Source organism: Telmatherina bonti, assembly GCF_933228915.1.
Source record: "Telmatherina bonti genome assembly, chromosome: 6".
NCBI lineage: Eukaryota > Metazoa > Chordata > Actinopteri > Atheriniformes > Telmatherinidae > Telmatherina > Telmatherina bonti.
Genome location: NC_136624.1, coordinates 39870364 through 39895582, shown reverse-complemented (window position 1 = coordinate 39895582; position 25219 = coordinate 39870364). Strand labels below are relative to the sequence as shown.

Below are 25219 nucleotides of genomic sequence, written 5' to 3'. Positions count from 1 at the left end.
TGCCATCCCAGCAGTGAGTAATGAGAGGAACAGAAAGAGGCAGTGAGGGAGCGGATGAAAAACAAAACCTAAAAAAGGAGAGAAATGGTCCTTCTGTCAGGAGACAGACTAATTCTGTCTATCACTGTGTGTCCTCGTTTCTCTCTCCTGCACACTTCCCGACTTCCTCCTCATCTTCGTCTGGGAAGAAGAGTTCAGCTCTGGCTTCGTTCCAGTGGTTGTGATGATGATCCGATGTGCTGGTAGACAGACACAGCAGCACAGAGATGGTAAAAACATTCCTTCAGGGCTGCTTATCACTCACAGCAGCGGTTTCCTTTTGGAAGATCTGCATCTTTATCTTTAAGATGCCACAAAACACGTCTAAGTCTGTAATTAATCCTAAGATCCGCCTCCAAAACCCCACAGTGGTCATCCATTCGTCAGCAACCAGGCAACATAACATAAAGGGAAATAAAAAAGGGAGAAATGTCCACAGTTTCTCTAAATACACACAGTTATATTTAAGTGTGATATGTTTCACTTTGCTGCGATGGACCGGCGAGCTGTCCAGGGTGTTCCCGCCTTTCGCCCTAAGACAGCTGGGATAGGCTCCAGCTTCCCAGCAACCCTTCAGCAGATGAAGCAGTTAGGATGATGAATGAATGGATGAATGAATGAATGTTTCACTTTGCCTGCTAACCACCAGTTCCCTCAGATTGATCCTGAACACTTTGGCTTGCACATAATGAAGAGTTTGGGCAACTCGATACGTGCGCTCATATTGGATTCCTGCCTCATTAAAGACCTTCTGGATATGGACTGGAAGTTTGCAAGGAGAAGCCGTCCTTTTGCTTTGTTTCAAGGTACTTTTCTTGCATTATGCTGAGCCAAGGGAAGCGGAGGGTGATTGGTTTCCTGGCTGCTGATTGGAGGTTTTGTGTGACAAGCGGCAGCAGCAAGCTGAGGCTGAACGTGGATGCAGAGAGGAAACACACACTTTGCTCTGATGTCAATGCTGCTCTCACTTCTGTCTTTCTTTTGTAACTTCTACTAAGTATTGGGTCATTGACACTCTTGGGATCACAAATCTAGAGCAACCCCAATCTTCCTGTTTTCTGTTCTGCCTACTTTCTGACTGACATGTAAAATCCATTCATCGTCACTGCAGTAAATGTCTTTAGCTCCCTTTACTTCCTTAATACTTACATTTTTACAGAACATTTCAGATTTATTGAGTCAATGCTGAATTAAAGAAGCTGAATCAGGTGATGAATAAAAGCCTCTTCTTTCTTCTCCTCTTTAATAAACTTTAACATTGAGCCTGATCGGCTGTCATTAATACTGCAGGCGCAGAACTGCAAATAGGCAAAAATATTTTGTGTCTCTTTCCTCTTTAAATATTCATTGCAGGCACTGCTTTGCTTGTGACTGGTCTGCTGTCTGACGTTGTGCGAGTGGTATATGACTAATTAACATATCTCACATTATCCACATCTTCTGTGAAGCTTTAAAGAGAAAAACATGGAAAGAAAAAATTTCTGCTTTTGATCCGAGACAAAAAGAAATCCTTTAAAAGGACAAATGCCTCGATGCTGACCAGAATCGTGTTCATAAGGAAATAACATACTAATAACAAACTCTGTGAGGGGACCCTGGTCACTTCGGGGGTGAAAATAACAGCAGATATGAACAAAAACTGCACATTTATGCTTAATGAAGTTCTGCACATGTGAAGCAAAAAGGAGTGAAAACATCAGTCTTATTTTCTGTCAGTTACAAGACAAACCTCATTTATATCAATGTGTAAAAATAGGTATTGTAATGATGAATGTTATTCCTGTAAACATTCATTATTTATTGTCTGTAAACCAGACATGCAGGAAGAACTTCAGTTTTAAGCCATTTAGATTAAATCAGCTCTGAATGATGTGCTGTCTCACCCTGCTGGATGAAGGAAATACTTCACCATTCTGCTTTTTCCAGGCATTAAACTCCTGTCTGCTGTTTATCACCAACACAAAAACAAACAAATGAAGACATAAAGCAGTGTTGCTACAGAACTGCATGATTTTATCTGCACTTTTATTTCATCTTGTGCTTTGTTAGAATAGTCATGATTACATGGTAACTACTCACCCAAGCAGCAATAAATCCCTTTAAATACTCAATAGTTGCTCCATTTTTTAAAACATTTAAGCCCTGATGCCTGATTTCAGTCACGATAAGCCATGAAACATTAAAAACCCAACTTGCAGACATGTTTATCAGGTTAAATAATGGTTTTCAGTTCAGTTTTTAATGTTTTGAGAAAGAAACAGATGTGAGTGTTTGGCAGCTCAACACTGGGAACGTTCACCAGTAAACTTTTTATGAGCTGTTTATTCTTAATATGCATCTATGTACACAAACATTTACAATGTACTCCAGGGCTGAAGTACAATGTATAATAATAATAACGCCGTAGGTGTGAATTACAGGAAACGGGTAGAAAAGTACTGGTGTGCAGAACAGCTGCATTCTGAAGAGAAGCCATAACGGCTTTAAGCTGATCCTTTAACCTGTCTGAATATGACAGAGGAGGAAAAAATGAATGAAATTCCAGTGTTTTAGTCAGGCAGCACATTTACATCAAGAAAAATGGCAATTAAAAAATGTCACAATACTATATTCTTATGTTTCCGGAGAGTAACTAAGCAGTTTATGATCGTATTAGAGTACAGCATGTAGCTGAGAAGAAAGAGGCATGAAAGGACAGGTCTATGCATACAGTACTGTGATAACATAAAGAACAAGGAGTACAATTTCATTTCAGGCACATTCATCATTAACTGCAAACTGCACTGCATTCAACTGGAGGACAGAAATTGGCACTTCTGAACAGCATGGCAAATATGAAAAGATTTAAAAACACACAGAGCGAAGTAGAAAATGTCTCTGAAAGTGTCCACTGATAAAGAAATGCTGCTGAGCAACTGGCATGCTGGAGGGGGGGGGGCATTTTACAGGTTAAATTCAAGAGTAAAAGAGATATAATGTTCACATACAAAGATGATTAACATGAACATTTACGCAGAGCATCATGTAACACCGTTTCTATACAAATAAATCATATATCTGACTTCAGAATCTGCAGTTTATACTTCACAACATATATTCAGAAAACCTCACATCCATAAAACGGTGGCAAACAGTTTCCCCTTCTTCCAAGATGCGCTCCTCAAAAGCATCATCATATTGTTGCCAAGCAACGCCGACAGTTTCATGCTTTGCTGCAAAGAATGTGACGTGATTTGCTCCTGCAGAACAAAATACGGGTGAAAAAGTCAGTAGTAAAAGACAGAAAAGAGAGAAAATTGTCTCCACATGAGCCCAAAAGTCTCTCTGCATGACCAGCAAATGGAAAAGACGGTTTGCACATGTGCACAACATGATTGTGGAGGGAAAAAAACATTAAATCTGCTCATAAAATGACTTTTTCATTCACAGATCAAATTATTTCTACAGTTCTGAAAAGGTTTTGGTGCAAATCTCACATGTACAAATCTGAATTTCTCAGTTGCTGATCAACTTATTGATTTGACATTAATAAAAACACATCGAAGGTAAAACAGTAAAAAGTCCAGATTTATCCAAGCCGCTTGTGAGAAGAGAAGGCTGCTGTGTGAGATCATGTCGTAGGGAACTAAAGAGTCTTCATGCAGGAATTTTATGATGTTTCTGTTTCTCGTCCCCCCCCCCCCGACCTTCCTGACACAAGACGGCAGCCTCGACTTCAGTCCACTGATGGTTTGCTCCTTGCAGGCCAGATGTGAGGAATCCGAACCACGGGAAGTTTGCAGCAGGTAGTTTAGTTGTGCTCCAGAGGAGTATGGTGGGGGGTGAGCGGGTGCTATAAAACCGTAGCCTCCTCCATGGCGTTGACCCATCTGAAACACAGTCAGGCAACAGGAGATTTTATATGAGGGCATGAATTACTAAGAGATACAACAGGTACACCTTCATACTACATGAGGTTCTTCTTCTTCTTCATGGAAATATAAAACAACTCCTGGAGATCCTCAGAAAAAATGACCAAACTCTGTAAAAACTTTGTTTCCTCCAGTCGTTTGGCAGATTCTTTTATCCAAAGATGTAAAAAGTGATCAGTTTACGTGCAGGTCTTGTGGGGGGGGGGGCGCTGTGCATACACAGGGAGAGCATGCACCCCCCCCCCCCCACACACAGAGAGACCTCTGTCCAAACCAAAACTCCTGCTTGGCTTCGCAGTAGAGGGTCCTGCCAGAAACCCGTACCGCATCGTTTTCCCTGTAAAACAGGCTTTCTGTGGTGCAGCATCTCTACGGGACACCCTGAGCTCTCTGCCGGCTCTCAGCGTACCAGCAGGACCTCCTCCTGGCCCCCTGGTGGTCCAGTGGTCAGGGCTCGGTGCCACGGTCTGAGTTTGATTCCCAGTCAGGGAACTGGTTTTTCAGAACTACATGCCTTCAGCTGTCTGAGCTCAGACTGGATGTGCGACAGTTTCCTCACATGTCAGAGGTCTTGGTCTAGTCCTGGACTCAGACCTGGACTTTAGCATCACATCAAGACAACGTGAAGTCGCCTTTCATCACACAGAGAACATGTGGAGGACTAAAGGAGCCAGACTTTAGCAGACCAGGTCTCCCTAAAGTCCATCAGACAGCTGCGGTTAGTCCAGAACGCTGCTGATCCAGACCTGGCTAAGACCAGGAAACTGGATCATATAAGTCCAGTCCTCAGATCTGTAGTCTGGCTTCCAAAGGCTGCTGTTGGAACTGAATCCATTAAGGATCTTCTGGTTTGTTCTGAACCAACAGGATCTGGTCCCAGAACCAGAACTGGACCTGGAGAGGCAGAGTTCAGTTTTTCTGCTCCTCACATGTGGACCAGACTCCAGAAACCTGCAGGTCTGCTGAAACTCATCAGCGGCCTTACGGCTCTTCCACACACCGGAAGCATCAGCTGGTGGCTCCCTGGTGGTCTAGTGGTCAGGATTCGGCGCTCTCACCGCCGCGGCCCGGGTTCGATTCCCGGTCAGGGAACTTCCTTATGGCTTCAGACGGGACTGACCTGCGCGCTGCGTGCTGGTCGTCAGCTCTGAAGCTGTAGTAGAGCGTCTTCTTGTGGTACAAATGAAAGACATTGGTGCTTTCCTCTCCCTCCGACCTTTCCGTCAGCTTCACGGTGAAGCCCTGCAGAGGTAGACTTTCTGAGGCCACTTTCTCCTGAAGACACAAGAGAACCATTAAAGCCAACCATGAAACCAGCAGGAGCGTGGAGAATGTTTTATGATTCAGGAACAGCTGCGAACAGGGCGAGAGAGAGCACAGAGAATCCCTGAGTTACTGTTCTGTCCATGAAGCTGGAAAAGCCTGGAAATGGTGGAAGCATGAGATGTTGCCAGATATGAAGAGGGATGGATGACGGCTGTGAAGAATTGCATCTCTTCTTGCATGTTAATGAGATGATGATGATGAAGATGAAGGTGTGAGTGTTCTGGGGCGGGTGCGGGAGACTCTGTGCCCCCTCACCTCAGGGGCTGTGAAGGTGTAGAGCACCTTATCTTTGAGGAGGAACCAGAGTCTTTTCCACCTTCTCTTGCTCTTCTTGCGACGCTGCAGGCTTCCGCTCATGGTGGAGCCCTCCACGCCGAGCGCCACCTGGAATCACCGCACACAGACGTGACCAGAAGGACAGAAAATGCGGCTGCATGACGTCGGGTGTGTGTTGGAGGACGGCAAGACGAGGTCGCTGGGATCATTCCCCGCCTGAAGGCAGAACATCAGCAGCTGCTGTGCGCCGCTCAGCTGTCAGACATTCCTCACATTTCAATGCAAACCTCAGCCTTGCAGCTCCCTGGTGGTCTAGTAGTTAGGATTCGGCGCTCTCACCGCCGCGGCCCGGGTTCGATTCCCGGTCAGGGAATGTTATTTCTTACTGGGCCAAACAATCCAGTGTGTTTCAGCCTGCAGGCAGGTTTATGCTGCATTCTGTGACGTTTCCATCCTGAACGAGTCGCGCCTACCTGGCTGAGATTGGAGCTGCTCTTTCTGGATTTCCACAGACTCGGCGGCTGCAGACTCTGGAAGACGGCAGAGAGGGGACGACTGGCCCGGTTCGTCCGAGGGCTGGAGCTGCCGCACGCCCCTGAAACGCTGCCGCCTACAGAAAAACAAAAACAATGAAAGAACTGCAGGTTTGTCTGCGTTTTGATTCGACCGGCTCGTGGAAAAGCTGGATTCACCTCTTTTCCTGAGCTCTACGTAGCAGCGGTCGCACACTTTGGCCACTCTGTCTTTGAGGTACTTCAGAGGGTATCTGTTTCTTGAACAAGCTCGACACACCACCTGATCAGAGGGACGAGATGCATCGTGGGCTTGATGTGGCATCATCTCCAACACAGTTCGGCTGCTCATCGTCTGTGACAGACCTTTTTACCCCCCGTCCCGCTGAATGAACACAGTTAGAAGCTGCAGAACCAGGAACCTGAAGCTCTGGTCCTTGAGGGGCCACCACACTGCAATAGATGCTTCCCTGCTTCAACGCACCTGACTCATTGTGTAGAACTTGACAACAAGCTTTTGGATCAACTTTTATATGAAAAAGATGTTCTGCAAAACTTCAAAATAAGAAGAAAACTGGAAACATTTGATTAATTTGATTAAGTTTAACAGAAAATGCTGAACCTGCACCACCAGGTCATATTTCTGCACAACAGCTGATGCTGACTTTGTTATTTTAACGGTTCTCGACAGACTGCAGATGTTGCTGATGTACTTTTAGCGTAAATGTTACTTTTACTAAATGTACTATAGTAATATTGTCTTTATTAAACTTTCACCAAATGTAGAAACTTTTAAATCCAGGTTAAAAACATTCCTTTTCTCATGCGCCTATGCATGACATCTGCACAGTAACTTTTACTCAATTCTGCTTTTAATTATTTTAATATAATTTATGATTTTATTATGATTTTGTTATTTGTATTTTCTTTTATGCTTTTTTCTGTAATGCTTTTGATGTTTCATGTAAAGCACTTTGAATTGTCTTGTACATGAAAGGTGCTAGACAAATAAACTTGCCTTCTTCTTCTAGGGTGACTTTTAACATCTGTCTGCAGATGAAAAATAGCCTTCTGGCTAACTCTGGCGTATTGACAGACATGTTGTCTCTGTATTAAATAAATAAATGTCTCTAATGTTCTGATAACTTTGTTGTTTTAAAGTCCAGCCACAGATGCTCTGATATTTTAATGAATTATTTTTGTGCATTCTCCACGTGTGAAAGTCTTTCTGCAGCTTTCTACCTCCTGAATTTCCAGAAAGCCTGCAGCAGAGCTCCGTTTGGGGACGAGACTGAAACAGATTTTTCCACACATGTCCAGCAAATGTTGCGTGTTTCCTCTGGAGATCGCTGTTTAGTCATTTACTAATGTCTCTGTTTACTAATAAACCAGCACTGCTCTGCTTTTCTTCTCGAGTCAGTGCAGAAGGGTTGAAGAGGAGCATGCAGCTCAGGAGCACACGGCCTGCAGCTCCCTGCTCTATGACAGCTCCTGGAAGCTCTTAGATAAAATAAAATAAAAGCAGCGGCGCGTCTGACCTTGCCACAGGCGTTACAGTGATGCCGTCTGAGCGTGAGGCTGAAGTCAGAGGTACAGTTCATGCACATCATCACATGAGAAACTGGCACCAGCACGGGAGCCGCTTCGCCCAGGGCCATCCACAGTTTCTCACGGGCCTGTCGGGACACGAAAGGCGGCCGTCAAACCTGTTCATGTTACTTCCACTCATGTTAAAAGTGTTGACGCATTTCACAGCAAGCTTATCGTTTCAGAACTAAAATAATTATTAACTGCAGTAAAAATAAAAAAAGGAACCAAGATGTAGAAGGCGACTGTTCAGCCATGCAGGTGAAAGACAACATGATGAGTCACATGGTGTCACCATGCTGAGGTCGTACCTCACTGCAGGGTCCGCCGAATGTGCAGAGTCCGGCAGCATGGTCCGCAATGGCTCGACTCAAAGTGTGGAACCAGTCCTCCCGTTCTCCAACCGAGCTGGAGACAAACACAAACATCATCACAACTCCAGGTCCAGAAACACCTTCAGATATCTGACATAGAGCTGCTCTTCTGTTCTGCTGCTCACCTGGCGGAGAGCGTAATGGTGATGTCAGAAACCTCAATCCTCAGGCAGTTCTGCACGTTGTCCAGCACAGGTTTGTTCACCTGAGTGTGAGGTACAAGAACACATCACAGATTAGTTAAAAACAAACAAAGAAAAATCCCTTTAAGTTAGACTAGACTTTGTAGAGAAGGTCAGTTCACACACCTTCATGCCTGACAGGGACAGGGTGTTTTTAAGCCTGTATTTCCCATCCTGCTGAGGGTAGGTGTACAGCATTATGTCATTCATCTGAAGAAGAACATACACACACATATATACACAAATATTAATTACAAACTATCCACAATATTCCGACTAGAAGGATAAATACAAGAGTTTGGGGGGGGGGGGGGGGAGCTTCCTTTAGCTGGTTATTTAGCATGTAATATCTCTAATAAACACAAGGAGGCAGTGTTACCCTGAAGATGCATCTAAGGACACATTAAAAGCTCAAACACTTAAAGATTGGTGTCTTTTCCCAGCACACACACAAGTCTGTGCATCCTGTCAAGGCAGAATTCCCATGTGTGCCCAGAAGAAAACCAGACATACCGTAAAACGTGTTTATTTGCATGTGAGAATAAATGTATTGTAATCCCCTGAACACACGGAGGGTCCATTGTGTTTCAAAAGGTATTTCATAACAGAGACAAAAGAAATGACATCATTGGTCACACCTAATGTGTGCTCTAAACATCCGCTGGGGCAGTACAAGCAGCATCCAGGAATTCTCCACCCTGCCCCGGACTGCAGGCCTCCTCTCACCGCACAGCCTTCTCAGGCTTCACCCAGATCCAGTTCTGGGTGGAACCAGCCACCTTAACCACAACAACAACACAAACAGTCCCAGTAAACTTTTCTTTGGCTGACTGGCTGGAGACAAAACAAAGCATGTTGGCCAAGTCGAGCCCGCCTGCACGACTTCTGGGCTGCAGCCGCCGCGGTCCGCCCGCTGCACCCACAGAGTCTTCATACAGAAAGCCAGCAGAGGAAAGAGGGGAGACGTGCACGCCACCCCGTAATGCCGCTGAAAGAGGCATTTCCTCCTTCACCTTCTTCCCCTGCCTTTCACTCACTCTGACCTTCTGCTTGATGCTGTCCACATATCCATCTTTCTTTCAGCTTGCTTCTCTGTCCCAGGTTACAGGCGACATGCTTGCAGCTTCTCTGCCGTTGAGGTGAATGATGCTTTTTCATCTTCACTGTTCAGATTCTCTTTTCTTCAAAGTGGATAAATAACAGCCGCCCCACCTCCTGCCGTCTCCTTCCAGGGAGAAAATGGTTTTATGGACATAACGTCCTGCATGATCAACCAGCAGCCTCTTTTGTTTGTTATTTGTATTGTTGATGTGTAATCCTGTTTAGAGAGAGATGACAGACTGATGGAGAGGAGGAAAAATCCGGAACATCTCCGTGCTGTTACACATGGATTAAATGCTGCTACTGCACACATGAAGCTCAGACATAATTCTTAACATGAGACACATGAAACAATGGAGTGGGCTTCTCTGTTTCACGTTATGTGTTTGTGTAACACCCCCGCCCCAGCTCTGCCACCTCCTCCCTGCATTCTCCAGGGTGTCTGGCCTTCACTTTGCTGTCAGTCCCCTCCCAGTACACAGGAAGCCGGCATCCAGGGACCCACGCCAAACATCCTGTAAGGAAGCGCGGCCCTCGAAAACAAGCTCTGAGAGGAGAAGAGTGGAGAGGGAGGCCCTTGCTGGAAGGGTGCGGTGCTCAGTGGAGGTCTTACAGCCTTGGCCTCGTGCCCCTCCACCCCTAACCTCACCTGCCCCCACCCACATTCCTCTTTATTTCTTTCACACCACGGCGCCTTTATGTTCACTTTAGCTGAAACAACCCGGCAGGTGCGTCACTCTGTCTGCAGGCGCTCACGTATCCATCAGCTCGCAGGTGGATCAGTCTTTGTCCAAATCTGCTGAAGCTGATCTTCAACTCTGACAAAGTTTATAAAAGCTGATTTGTTGAACATGTTGGAGATGAATGGAAAACATCAGCGTGAATTTCCATGTGTTTTTTCTCTTATTCCTCTAAATGAGCTCCAGCTGTTCTGGAACAAACCATTTCATATGGTATGATGAAGTTAACACATCCTGTTTGTCTTGTAAACAAACAACGTCGTCTCATTTCATGCTTAAAAACCTGCTGGGCTTCAGCTCCAGGCAGGAGTTCGGATCCCAAAGCAATTTATTTTATTGGCTGAAAAATGACAAGAAAAATACAAATAAAGGTGTTCAAACTGGAAAAATCTCCTCCAGTTATTTGTTGTGGGAAAACAAAGATGTTTATAATGAATTCTGAGATTCTGTGTTTTTGGCATCAGTGGAATTGATCATTTTGCTCTCTGCATGTGAGACTTTGCTGTCTTGTCATTTCAGCGAACATGAATGCAGCGGCTGCGATGTGACACCAGATGTCCTTAGCAACCAGCGACTTCAGCTGGTTAGGCAGCGTTTTTCTAACGTGAAGCACGGACAAATGATGTTCCTTTGCCAAAGGATGTGTCTTTTTAGCCTCCCAAGTTTCTTTTAACCCTTCAACTTCACAAGTTTCACAATAAATACACACAGTTTCCATCACGTTGTGGTAAAAAACACAATCTGGTCTTAGTGGACAAAATAATAATATTATAATTCAGCATAATAGTTTGACACGGTAACAAAAGCTAAATATCCAAAAATGATTTTTGAATTTTTTTTTTTTTTTTTAACCTTTTTTTTGTTAAAGTATTTATTAAAACACTTTTTTTAAAAAAATTTCTCCCCATTTTTTCTTAAATGCTTAACATTTGAAGAAAACCAGGTTTATATCAATTTTCCTCTCATTTCTCCTTTACTATAAGCTTTATTAGTATTTTACAGGTAAAATATTCTCATTTAAAATTTGAATAAAAAGATAAAAAACATTTAAATGTTTAATGCCATGATGTTGTGGTGTGAAAATGTAAAAACAGGGAAATATTACCAGAAACAAGTGTCGCGGCTGTCTGCTTTTCCTTGAGACCTTCATGAGCGTGCCCTCTTTCACAAAAATCTGTCAACAAAAACAACATTTAAGTTTTAACAAAACTCTTTTTGTGTGTGTGTGTGTGTGTGTGTGTGTAATTAGGAACATGTTAATGCATCAGTTCCAAACAACTTACTACAGTAATGTAAGAAATATGTCAGTGAAACAGAAAAAAACCTTTAACACCCCTCCATTCCCATCGGGTCGCCGCTGACCCAGCGGTACGCCGGCGTATCGGAATGAAAAGGGCATTAAGTTAAGAAATAAATTAAGTCAGGAATTAATACAATAAGCTAAAGAAAGATGGTGACTTATCAGAGAACGTTTATTTATTTGAAGTGGGAGAAATTCGTTTGGAAACATCCACAGATTCGTGTTTGAGCTGAAAGGATGGATGTTGGAGAGCAAGGCGTTGCTCTGCTGAGAAAAGTCTCCATCTGATCCAAAATGCTGCAGCGAGGGTTCTGATGAGGACTAGCAGGAGAGATCATGTTTCACCAGTTTTAGCCTCTCTACACTGGCTCCCTGTTAAATCCAGGATAAAGTTTAAAATTCTTCTCCTCACATATAAAGCTCTTCATGACCAAGCTCCATTGTACATAAAAGATCTTATAGTTCCATAAATTCCAAATAGAGCACTTGGCTCTCAGACTGCAGGTTTACTGGTGGTTCCCAGAGTCTCAAAGAGTCCTATGGGAGGAAGGGCCTTTAGCTATCAGGCTCCTCTCTTATGGAACCAGCTCCCACCGTGGGTTTGGGAGGCAGACTCCCTCCACACCTTTAAGATGGAGCTGAAAACCTTCCTTTTCCATGATTCTTATAGTTAGGATATGAGCATCTCCTGAGTTGGAGTCTGCATGTACGGGACCCAACTGTCCAGGTTCTGCTCATTGCTCTTATAGTTATGGGTAGTCTAGCCATCCATTACTTATGTAGCAATGGGGATGTTACCTGATGTACTGAGAAGTACCTCGTTCTATTTCTCTAATATATTAATGTATAAATATATGCCAATATGGCCGTCTCTACGTTATTTCTCCTTTTTTCCGCAGGTCTTCCTGAATAAGTGCAGTTGTACATGTTGATCTGTCTTTCCTGTCGTCTCCACCCCAACCAGTGGAGGCAGATGGCTGCCCTCCCTGAGCCGGGTTCTGCCGGAGGTTTTCTTCCTGTTGAAGGGGAGTTTTTTCCTTCCCACTGTCGCCTCGTGCAGCTCAGGATGGGGGATTGGATCCAAGTCATGACTCGATGCAATCAGTTGGTTTCTATTATAGGATATGTATGAACTGGCCTGAAATGATGTGTATGTAAAGTGTCCTGAGACAACATTGTTGTGAAGTGGCGCTGTACAAATAAAGCTGAATTGAATTGAATTGCTTCTCAGTGAAACCTTGTCCGCGTGACGATGCTCACCCTTCCAGGCTTCAGGAGGTCCTTCTTCCCCTTCATGCTGTACTCGATGTGGACCAGACGCAACAAGTTCTCCTGCAGGAGGAAGGAAGCAAAGCGATGAGAGAACTTTTCTGGAGCTGGACGCAAGCGGCGACATGGAACTCATCCTGTTTGTGAATGAAAGACGTGACTCTGAAAGGTGGATGGGGAGAAGAGACAGAAGGACTCTGTGTTTCCACTGTCACTCCGCTTGCTTGTGTCTGTTCACAGAAGAAGAAAACCAATCTGATAAAGCGGGGAAGCGAGCCAAAGAGACATCAGGGAGTTTGGCAGTGAGAGACACGAGCAGAGCGTGTGTGTATTATCTCCATGAACTGCTCATGTTTGTAGGGAAGTGTAAGTCATGTCCACCCTCACACTGGTCCCTTTGTAACGGCACACCTGGGGCTTTCTGATGACATCATTTCTCCTCGCGCCTCGCCTTGTGTTAATCGCCAAAAGGGATAGACTTCTCCTTCACTGTGAGCTGTCAGAGGAGGGATTTATAGCGAGCCGGAGAATTGCTCTTTCAGGCCGTGTAGAGAAGGAAAAGCTCGAGCTAAACCTAAAACATGGGGTGTATTCAGTCAGAAAACTCACCCCTTGTTTCAGATTGTCATTGGCCTGGTCCGCCACCTCGGACACCATCACCAAGGCAGCTGCAACACAAACAGAAACACAACATGGAGAACTTGAATGAAAAAAGCTGCAAGTCGTTGGCTGTGATGCGACGACTGGACCCCGGCGAGCCCATATGACATCACGGATAAAACGTTTAGTTGGACTCACCCTGAGTGTCCTCATACTCCTTAGAGTCAGGAGAGAGGTTGTTCAGGTAATCTGGAGAACAAAGACATAAAAATACAAGTGAAAATGATGAGATTGTTGTCTGAACCGTACTTATCCACGCGCATGTGGTGCACTCTGAGGATCAACTACTAATGAGCCAAACGGGTTCCTGTGCAGACGAGGACGTAAAGCAGCAGCGAATCCTCCGAGTCTGTAAAATCTCTGCTTAAAACCCATCTGCTCATCTCAGCCTTTTGCACAGATGATTTGATTTATTTTATTTAACTGTATTTTAAACGCTGGATGACTGCTGGGATCGGCTGCAGCGTCCCGTGACCATGAACTGGAATCAGCGGTTCAGGAAATGGACAGATGGATGGATGTCTTTCAGATGTTTTAACACTCTGGGGACACCGGCATCGTCGGCGATGCCAGGGACCATGTTGTGTTTAATCCAGCATAGCTTTCGAACCATAAAAGAAAGAAACTTGCTTTTTTCCCCTCTTAATCGGGAGACTCTGGGCTTTCAGACGGTAGTTCCGGCATCACTGTAGCACATTCATAGGTGATACAGTGTTGTGTCAAAATAGGTGTTCCAATCAGAGGCTTTGTCTTTGGCACATGACGCGTGTTTGTCCAATCAGAGCCGATGATGTCTCTTTATTTTTGGAATAAAGTGTGATATTCTAATTTTCGCCTATTTATTTATCATACTGTTTATTATAATACTCTTTATTTCAAGCAAATGAGCCTCATTTACATAGCAGTTTATGATATTTCAGTTAAAAAAAAAAAAAAAAAACCAAGGTATAGGACATTATGGGGCATTGAAAGGTGGTGTTTATCAGCATTTAAACTAAAAAAAAGTCAGGAGAGGTTTATTTCGCTGAAATACTCTTGGTCCCCAGAGGGTTAATGCCCTTCATATGCTCTTTATTCCAACAGTTTGTAGAATTTTGGTCGACTTGGTTGTTTGTAAAGTGTGTTATAGATAAAGTTGCATTTCTTACCTGTGAGTAGCATTCGATACTGAAGTACTCTCACTACAACCTGTAGCAGCTGGTGCTTCATTGGGATTTCAGTTCCTTCTGGGCCTCTTGTCTGCACACACACACACACACACAAACACACACATAAACACACACATTACATCTCTGAAAAACAGCTGTTTGACTTTTAAAGCCAGTTTGTGAAGGTTCATGTAGTTGTTTCTGCTCCACACTGCATGTCAAGGTCAAGAGCAGCCAAGGAATCTCTGTGTGTCAGGGTGACCTTCATGCAGACAAAAACCAGGACGCGTCCCATTCTTCTGCTGGTGCAGTCATTTGCAGGTGAAAGGGGACGGGCATTGGCACTATCAACCAGAGCTTTAGAAAATCAATCCAGATCTAATTGCTTCTGACGGGTATTTATGCCCTGAGCGGAGGAGTCGCAGTCTGGGATTCATGCACACACACATGTACACACACTCCATCCTAATCTTATGAAGTGCATTTGTTCATTAGAGGTGCAGATAGAAGTCTGCAGGAAACAACATGTTTGTGTTATTTACACCAGACAGACACACAGACGCTCATCTGTAGAATGTGTTGATGAAGCATCGTTCACACACGTGCAGACTCACACCGAGGCTGAAATGCTGTTAAAGGTAACTAAAACGGAGCTTTGCTGGTTTTTTCTCCTCAGCAGCAACTCTCATCCTTCCTCTGTCTCCTCCTTTCACCTGACTTCCTCATCGCGCCTTGACTACAATAATAAGCAGCTCCCCATTATGAAGCCTGCTTGTTTTCCGCTCTCCTCGAGTGTCGCCTGTAAATTGTCATCCAATTGACACTTGTTCAGAGGAAGTGGCTTTCCATAGCTGGTAATTAGAGTTGGTTTTGTTTGAGTGAGTGAGCTAAATGGAGAAGGAGAAAAGAAAGAGTGTGTGCTGGGAGATAAACACAGGCACGCACACGCACGGACAAACAAATACACCTCTCACACTCTGTCACGGCCAGCTGATTTGCAGCCTGCACACACACACCCGATCTAATTGGGGAGTTGTAAAGGAGGCTGCTTCTCTAATTAGCTTCTGTCTGCCTCATTGCCCAGCTGCCTTTACAAGAAATTCCCTCCATCGCTCTCCTCCTCTATCGCTCTATGTGTCCACCTGCTGCACAGCCTCCTCCTCCTCCTCCTCCTGCTGCACAGCCTCCTCCTCCTCCTCCTCCTGCTGCTGCACAGCCTCCACCTGCTGCACAGCCTCCTCCTCCTCCTCCTCCTGCTGCACAGCCTCCTCCTCCTCCTCCTCCTGCTGCTGCACAGCCTCCTCCTCCTCCTCCTCCTGCTGCACAGCCTCCTCCTCCTGCTGCACAGCCTCCTCCTCCTGCTTCACAGCCTCCTCCTCCTGCTGCACAGCCTCCTCCTCCTCCTGCTGCACAGCCTCCTCCTCCTCCTGCTGCACAGCCTCCTCCTCCTCCTCCTCCTGCTGCTGCACAGCCTCCTCCTCCTCCTCCTCCTGCTGCTGCACAGCCTCCTCCTCCTGCTGCACAGCCTCCTCCTCCTCCTGCTGCACAGCCTCCTCCTCCTCCTGCTGCACAGCCTCCTCCTCCTGCTGCACAGCCTCCTCCTCCTCCTCCTGCTGCACAGCCTCCTCCTCCTCCTCCTGCTGCTGCACAGCCTCCTCCTGCTACACAGCCTCCTCCTGCTGCTGCACAGCCTCCTCCTGCTACACAGCCTCCTCCTCCTGCTTCACAGCCTCCTCCTGCTGCTGCACAGCCTCCTCCTGCTGCTGCACAGCCTCCTCCTGCTACACAGCCTCCTCCTGCTGCTGCACAGCCTCCTCCTGCTACACAGCCTCCTCCTGCTGCTGCACAGCCTCCTCCTGCTGCTGCACAGCCTCCTCCTCCTGCTACACAGCCTCCTCCTGCTGCTGCACAGCCTCCTCCTGCTGCTGCACAGCCTCCTCCTGCTGCTGCACAGCCTCCTCCTCCTGCTGCACAGCCTCCTCCTGCTGCTGCACAGCCTCCTCCTCCTGCTGCACAGCCTCCTCCTGCTGCTGCACAGCCTCCTCCTGCTGCACAGCCTCCTCCTGGGCTTCTCACACAGCCACATGAATATAAATCCAAACTGAAGTGTTTTGGAAAGAGATTTCATAAACCATAGTTTCCTAGGATCCAAACAATCTGTGTGTACCCCTGCAAAACAATCAGACAAAGATGCACAGGGTTCACACACACACACACACACACACACACACACACACACACACACACACACACACACACACACACACACACACACACACACTGCTGCGCTGGACCATGTTTATAGATGGAGCAGCAAACAGGCAAGTGGCTGTTGAGAGGAGGCTGTAATCCTGTAAGGGTCGAGCTCTGATCTGATCAGGGTCTGTGGCTACTTCATCACTGTCATCACCACATCCACAATGAAATTACAACCACTTACACCGCAGGACTTTGGCTGGGAGTGGTAAAAGGTAAGCGAACAAGAAAACGGGAGGGAAAGGGGTGTTGAGGGAGGAAAGGAACGAGGAGAAAACATCTGAGCCTGACGGTGGCTTTGCATTTTTACCTCCTTCAACACATCAGCCGCACTCACAGATAAATGACCGTGAGCACGCTCACTGGAAGCTATACGGTATCTTATGTGACCTACACACCATATTTGCTCCCCCTCAGCCCTCCTTTTGGCTCATTACAGTGAGGTCACACACACACACACACACACACACACACCATTCACCTCCCAAAGCAGTACTTTAAAAACAGCAGGACATCCATCATGCTCACGTAACAGCCTGGTGTTGGGAAGTGGGACGGACAGACCCACAACTACAAGGCCACTATGCAGTCTTTGAAACACAACGACTGTGTGCAGAGGGTCTGCCAGCGGAGCAGAAAGCCACGACTGAATATGCGTTTCGATGATGAGTCACAATAAAAAGTAAAGAGGGGAAACAAATCTAGTCATTTGTTGGTGAAATAAACCACTCACAGCTGCTGCAGGTGACTGTTTCTGCTTTATGATGCCATAAAAGATGTTTATATCAATTTCTTGCAATTAAAAGAGAACTGGGCCATGGAGAGCTAAACGTTTCCAAGCGTGGAACAAGCTGTAGGGTGGCAAAGGCCAGCGCTGGAGCGAAGGTTTTCTGGGAAGACACAGCTGTTAATGAATATTCATGAGCTGGGACAGTTGGTGGCTTGTCCGTTCGCTTTTCTTATCAAACTGGAAGCGCTGGAACGAGTGTGTCAGACACTCAGAGCGAGTCAGCGTACAGCGTGGAGCTGGTGAACTGGCATGCATTCTGCTAGAAAGGTGCTGGAACCAGAAACGTTAATGTAAGCAGCACACGGACACGGATATGAAGTACGTGACATGTTAGGGAATCATTAAAATCCCATCTGGTTGATTCTTTTCACGGTGGCTCATTAGCCTCGTTCTGTTTCTAATACTGGTATTGATCAGGATGAAGCTCATTATTAGTTAGAAGGTATTTATATTATCAGCACATGTTCCGTTTCAGGTAGAAAGAACTGATTAAGTGACCAGGAACATAATTTGTTGACATCTGTGACGGTTTTGAGTCGAGCCTTTGCTTCACCCGAATCCCACCTCTGTCTCTTCCAGAAACTAAAGCAGGAAAAGGGATTTATGCTTGGCAAAGAATGGGTACTTATTAGTTTGGTATAAAACATGCAAGCATGAGGGTAGAAAGGCCCATGAGGAGGAGCAGAATGAAGATTTGAAGGGTTTAGAAAGGCCGTTTTCTCCCAGTGGAAGCTGGGGGACAAAAATCGAGATGTGCTGAGTGTGTCGGGGGAAATAGCAGGTCTGATCTCTGCTCTCCAAACGCCCACAAGGTTTTTCTTTCCCTCCACAAACATGGAGAGAGAACCTGAGATTTTAATGTGTGACAGTGGCTTCCTCCATCTTCAGGAGGATCCTTATAATAATGAAACACTCTGTTCTAACTCACTTCCAGCGCTCCAATAACAAAACCAGAGAAGAAGTCTTGGCAGGAGACCCTCTCACCTCAAATTTCTTGACGATGCTGGCGAAGGCCTGGTTGCTCCTGCAGCTCTCCTCCAGTAACGACATGCTGCGGTCGTACTCGCTGATGTAAGTGTCAAACAGCTCAAAGTCGCCACGACGACACAAGAAGACGTCAACCATCTTCTGGCTGTCCTCCCTTCACAGAAAAAAAGAATTAAGTTCCTTTTCATTAAACAATTAAAGTACAGATGGAGTCGATCCAAAAATCCCCAGAGCTCTAAAAATCTGTCAGATAATTTGTCTTTTTGATGCTTTTATGTTTTTATTTACATGTTTAAAACCATCAACACTGCATAGAAATGAAGTGTAATTTTTAATCACATACAAAAACATATAAAGAAAACAAGAAATTGCTCCACAATAAGAAGGTTCGGCAGCGTCTCTCTGGTGTCTAGGAGCACCAGGAACCTATGAGAAGCGCACATTGCAGCCATTTTCCACAGCGAACCAGCAGCAAAGCGCCTTACCACTGACCAATCCGCTCCCCCAGCTCAGTTAGGATGCTGCTGTGGAGGCTGTAGACCTGAGGGAGCACACCCAGTATCTCATTCAACCTCTGCTCCTGCAGGACCGGCTCCTCTTCCTCATCCACCGCTTCAGCCACTGCTGACCTAAAGTCCTGCATCACACGGGGTAAACAGGAGATTTGTAAGACAAAGGTGTGGGCTAGAAAGGAAAAACAAGGACTGAAGGAAATGGTTGTGAGGAGGGAGGGAGGGAGAAATGAAAAGCACAGAGGAATGAGGAATGAAGAGAAAAATGGAAGGAAGGTCAGATCCTCCTAAACATCCTTCCTGCCACCCTCCCTTCATATAATCTCAACGCTTTGGGCTCCGTCCAGGCATTCAGGAAAGGTGGCTCTGCTTGCACAAGCGCTGCACACCAGGTGTTGCTGCATAGTGACCTTACCCAATGACACAGTGCTGCTTTGTACTAAAGCCCCCACTTCTCCTCTCTCTGTAGACAAGAGGCCAGAAAATCACTGATCCATCATTTGGCTCCTTTGAAGCGCATTCAGCGCTCATAAAACATGTGCAACAGGCATTAATGGCTGCAGTGCCGTAGACTAAAGGGACTAATGTGATGAGTGATGACCCAATCAGGTGACCAGGGGAGAAGTCATTTCTATGTTCTGCAAATGAACTCAGAAAGTATCTGAAAGTAGATGAATGGTCATAAAGTGTGAGAAAAACCAGTTTCTGCGTGAGGAAATGAAGCAAACTAACATCCTGCTGTGTCTGTTGTTTCTGAGAGGTCAGAGGTCCGTCAATCCAAGTCTGCGTAAAACACAGACGTAAAGCACATAGAGACGTCCCAGTCTGACATAACGTGGTAACACTGGGCGCTTCAGAACATTCATCACGCACATGAATGAGTTTTATCCATAACGTCTGCAGTGGACAAGAACAGCAGCTTTCTGCTGGACCCTGCTGCCAGGATAACTCAGAACGCCGCGTGTCGGAACTGAACATTAAGCATTCGGTTGATCAGCTGTTGATGCTGAGTCATAGTTGAGCAGAGAATCAGTTCAGAGGTCAGGAGTGAGAAAACAAGAGTGAGGCTCATATGTTGAAGCCGTTACAGGGCGAGTCGTTTAGAAGAGGAGCACGGCCTCCCTTCCGATGTGGGGACAGCCTCTGGAAATTCTTTGTATTCTTGTTATTTCTTATCAAACAATGGAACAATAGCTCATGTGCGCCTCTCACTTAACGCTGCTCCTTGTTTTGTTCCCAGACTGTGTGTTTGTACATGTGCTGCTGCAGATTTTCCGTCTCAATCGCTCACTTTCGTTATGATCATCGTGGAGTAATGAGACCCCCGTAATATAACTACGCATTATGTAACAACATGATGAATAAACATTTAATATCACCGTTAAAAGAAGAAGAGGAATAGAAATGAAGGTTATTCACTTTAAAATGAAACTATTTTTGGCGTGGTACATAAGAACGCTGACTGGTCTGTCTGATCAACCAGTGTCCACTTGCATCAAACGCTTTAAACAACTTGGCACTCTGCAGCTAATCAGTATAATCGCATATCATGATGAGACGGCAGATTTCAGGTCCATTGTACAATATTTACATTAGTTACTGGACATTAAATGAGACATTACACAAAACAGCTGCTTAGAATAAATCCTGTTAACCTCAGGCTGTATTTATGGTCCAGCTCTTAATATTTGTACGTTTATTCATCATCTTAATAAAAATGTGTGCTGCTTTCACTGTTTCTGTGGAGGAAAGTAAAATCAGGATGGAATAATTGTGTTATTGTTGCTGTGTTTGCAGTCTGAAGGTCATTTCATATGTTAAATAACCTCCTTTGTTCCAGCTCTGCAGGGATGTAATGTTTTTGACAGCTAGAAATGATGGAAAGACAACAGATTGCTTTGATGCATGCTCTTACTCCAGAGATTTACCACAGCTCACATTTAAATCGCGTCTGCTCTCAACTGAGCGGGAAATTCTTCATTTGACGCCCAGCTTACTGTGGGTCACAAAGGGCTCCGATTTGTTGGCTGAGAACGGCGTGTTGAGTGTGAGATGACTGGACATAAGTTGCATCATCCTACTACGGCACAAACCACAACACAACATGACAACTATGTCAAGACCAGGAAGTAGATCTCGCTGCAACAACACTGATAAACCTGCACAGAACATTGCAAAATCGGGGGAGGAGGAGGAGGAGACGGAGACAGGGACCGGGGAGCAGACACACAGGATGTGATCCTATCAGCAGCTTGTTTTCAGAAGGTTTTTATAGGCCCTTCAGCTGATTTGACACATTTGTGATGTGACAGAAAAGGACCTCTTACCTCCTGGATGTGCTTGAGGGCACTGACGTGTCTGCAAAACAACACAAAAAGGAAAAATCATTAGACATTTACCAGGAAAGGAAACTTCCAATCCCACAAACAACCATGTTAATTTCTCCTCATGACCCACTAAATTATTTAAATGATGCCTGATTAGAAACCTGCATGAGGAATGGCTGAGTGTGTGCAGGACACCTGTATAATTGGCTGTCAGGTGTTCTGCATGCAGCCTGATGAATTAGCATAGAGGCAGAACAGATAGAGCTGCGAGGAACGGAGCTGCAGGACTTGAGGTATGGAAACGATAAGAATACTTTAGATGTCGATGCAGCTTGGTGTTGGTGATGGCATGCTGTGGAGAACACACGCGCGAGTAAAACCACAATGTACTCACGCTCTCTCTGAGTCGGCGAGCTCCTTGGCAATGTAGAACGCTCGAGATCGACCATCAATCTGCGTGACAGGGAGAGAGAGGAGTGGGAGATGAATGAACACGGTTAATGTTTAAAGGCTCTCAGTGGGCACTTACGCCTCTCAAACATTAATAGGAACAGCGACGCGGCCGCTAAGGAGGCTGATGAAAAACCAAATTCACTTTTTCTTCAGTTTTCAGCTGTCAAAACAAGACTGATTATTTCATTACATTGCAGCGCAGACACCAAGGCTCTGGCAAATAGGAGACTTAAATTCAGATGCATTATTTATGAGAGGCTGTGTGTATAGTGGTGGCGACAATACAGCCCATTTATCTGCAGGCTAATCAGTGGGTCTCAAAACACGGGAGCCAAAGCAAAACACGGAGGCCATTTAAGGGTCCGCCGACGACGTTCCTCAGCTTCTTCACTGTTACTTTTCAGAAAATTCTGCATTAAAAGCGAACTGGCTCCCATTTCCAGGAAAATAACAAACACAAAACACATCAGTTCAAAGAAACCGTTTCTGCCCCCTTCCGCCTTCATTTTTCCTCTAATTTATTGTCTCTACTTTGAAGAGAGTGAAAACAAGGAAAGGCATGTCTCGTGATGACAAGAGGATGCTGAAACTGTGACAGCAGCAGGACGGGTGGGGTCCATCGCTGAGCTACTGTAAAACAGACTTTTATTGCACAAATATGTGGAAACGTAAAAGCTCGTCTCATCACTTTACGACAGAAAATCCAATAAATACCATTATTCCTTACTGAAAGTGGGACAAGTGTGTCTACACGGCTGTAACACGCCACCGAGAGGAAGAACCATTAGTTTCTACAACGTTTAGAGGAGGATTACGTAGAGATAGTCAACATTTCTGCTTTAATATTAGACATAAACTGACATATCTTATAGAATACAGTACACACCCGACAGGTTACACAAAATAAACAATCAACATTCCCAACTCTGTCTGAGACGTAACGGCTGAAGTCATTTTAGCTCCTGATTTATGACACTATTATATTAATACACCTGGCTGCCTTGTCCACGGCGGATACCACACAGAAGGACCACAAAACATGAAGAAGCAGCATTCAGCGGTGAAACAAACCAAAAGCGGACGTGCATCTCTGCATGAAATCTGCATGTTTTCTGACTGCTGCTTAGTAGGGATTCAATTCGATTCTGATTTTCTGGGTGACCATTCGATTCAGAATTTATTCTCGATTCAAACAGATTTTTTATTCATATCATTAAAACTTAAATAACAAAAGGTGTTAATTTCCCAATTAACTTCAGTCTTATAATCTAGAAAGAACGGAGAAATTATTAGGATTGATTTGATTTAAATTATGACTTTCTGCTCATCAATTTTCTTCATTTCAATCAGGAAAAAACAACACAGCATCCAGACCATCATTCTGCTGCTATCATACCAATGAAGACAAGTAAAAAGATGAATAAAAACAATAAAAATGGCAAAAATATTTTATGATGGATTACTTTATTTATAAAAAAAATAGATATTTTCAAACAAAAGTATCAATTTTAAAATTTAAAGGAATAAATCCAGATTTTTTTTAATTTTTCGATTAGATTCCCCACCTCTAGTTTTAATCGCTTTACCTGAACTTAGTTATTTTGTACCATGTCAGTGAGAACTCTAATGCCGACTGGCTGCACATCACCATCACATCGCTACCTTACGGGCGTCACCATAGCAACGCATTCATCAGCTGGTTCATCAGATGAAGCTCCTGTACTTCAGAGTATTTAGCAAGTTTAAAAAATAAAAAAGCTGCGTGAACATCTGGGTGCAGATGTGGAGGGGAAGCAGGTGACGACGTGGCAGGAGGAGGGTGAAAACAAGTTGATGGGTGATAGATTACCTCACCTTTTTATATCTTTAATTTAATCCTTCTACACTTTTAATAGTTATCTAAAGAAGCAATAAACATAAAAGAGAGAAATTAGTCTCTGTGTTTTGCTGCTTATTGGTGTCATTTAGAAATAAAAGTCACATCTTGGTTTGTTTTAAAATCCTAGTCAGACGTCTGGTAAAAGCTCTGCAGACATATTTCCGTGAGTCGAGTAGGCCAGAAGAGTCTTCCGTTTACTACAGGATACCACATGACTTACCTGTCGGTCATAACCTTGCTCCCCGATCCCTTCCTCCTCCTCTGAGGTTCGCCCGTGGTCCTCGTCTGCTGACAGCCCAGCAGAGGCGGGATTCACTGGGAAAGGTTCTGTGTAGGCACTGCCAAGGGAGGAAAACAGCATGACTACAGCAGCGCTGTCTGTTTACATCCCAGAACCTGTTAGCAAGCAGTGCATTAACAATAAAGAATGACATTAAATGTTTCAACGTGGGACCGCAAAGGAGCATGAAGGACACGAATCCCCAGCAGCACATTTCCAGCAAAAAGCCCCCGTATTCTCAAAGGACATTCTCAAAACACCAAGCACTCCTAAACGTATGTTTTTCTTTTTCCTGTGTGTGTCTCTAAGCATTTCAGTCCTCCTGCAGAGCCCTCCAGTGGCACACCGTAATCTCTTTCCCAGTCTGTTCCTGCAGAGGTGGGACCGTTGCATGCATGCTGTATTACCTAAGGGGGATAAACCGCAGGTCATTTCGCATTTAATCCCTTTAAATGCAACCTGCGCTAATTATTAATGCCCCATGGTCCATTAAGACTCATTCAGTATATCTGACAGCGTTCTCATCACCAGGAGGTAAACTGGAAGCTGGAAAACATGGATGTGGCACCAGTTGTAACCTAGTTGACGAATTTTACAGCATTTATATCGCAGAATGTAAGGACTACAATACTGCTAGTACTGTAACAGAACATACAGTATTGCTGATAAAATACACTCGGCCCTGACCTTACAGAGGTTTTGTAAGGAGGGGTCGTGTTTTACACTCCACACTTCTTCGTGTACCTCGCTGTATTTGGTTCCTTTTGTCCATTTGAATGAATATTTTAACTATGCAGAAATTCATCAAACATAAAAATGACCTTCATGGTGCAGAAGAGCAAAGGCTCATGAAAACTCCGACCTGGTCTCATTTATCCTCCATGCAGCCTATGAGGTAGACGCTGAGACAGTTTACTAAAGACTGAACGCCTCGATGTTCCTGCGGTGCCAGAAAAAAAAAGTCAGGAAAACTGAACATTTGAAGGAAATTTTATTGCAAGTTGTTGGGATTTTCAGACAGAAACTCATTGCTGGTTTAACCAACGATGTCATCCACAGTGTCATGACGGACATACACGTAAATATGCTTTCAGATCGACTCTGCAGCTGCAGGCGGTTCGTATTTAAGCCCCGCCATCTTCTCGTAGTTTGGATTGATTGTAGATATCTGATATGTGATCTTTACCATCTAAATCAGGGTGTCAGACTGAAGGGCCACTATCATGCAGGTTTTTGTTGCCCTGCTCTAACACATCTGATTCAAATCAAATGGATCCGACAGCTTCTTGTCAATTTCTTCACAGCGGCCT

The 25219-nt window shown here is 44.9% G+C and overlaps 1 protein-coding gene across 2 annotated transcripts in view; it reads right to left on the bottom strand.

The window, feature by feature from the left end:
* Nucleotides 1-2140: 2140 nt before the first annotated feature.
* Nucleotides 2141-25219, bottom strand: part of fgd5a (FYVE, RhoGEF and PH domain containing 5a) — a 40390-nt gene continuing 17311 nt past the window's right edge. The window contains exons 3-21 of one of the 2 annotated variants that reach the window (XM_079242440.1): nt 23850-23967; nt 21692-21750; nt 21298-21328; nt 18944-19095; nt 18456-18612; nt 14426-14516; nt 13416-13466; nt 13227-13285; nt 12609-12680; nt 11154-11222; nt 8334-8417; nt 8151-8230; nt 7963-8059; nt 7603-7740; nt 6245-6347; nt 6026-6162; nt 5532-5660; nt 5071-5225; nt 2141-3908 (exon numbers count right to left, since the gene is read on the bottom strand). In XM_079242440.1, coding sequence (XP_079098566.1) covers nt 3872-3908; nt 5071-5225; nt 5532-5660; nt 6026-6162; nt 6245-6347; nt 7603-7740; nt 7963-8059; nt 8151-8230; nt 8334-8417; nt 11154-11222; nt 12609-12680; nt 13227-13285; nt 13416-13466; nt 14426-14516; nt 18456-18612; nt 18944-19095; nt 21298-21328; nt 21692-21750; nt 23850-23967 — 1819 coding nt within the window. In that variant the 3' untranslated portion in view covers nt 2141-3871. The remainder of the gene's footprint in view (nt 3909-5070; nt 5226-5531; nt 5661-6025; nt 6163-6244; nt 6348-7602; nt 7741-7962; nt 8060-8150; nt 8231-8333; nt 8418-11153; nt 11223-12608; nt 12681-13226; nt 13286-13415; nt 13467-14425; nt 14517-18455; nt 18613-18943; nt 19096-21297; nt 21329-21691; nt 21751-23849; nt 23968-25219) is intronic. The other variant, XM_079242441.1, reaches the window with a different exon arrangement.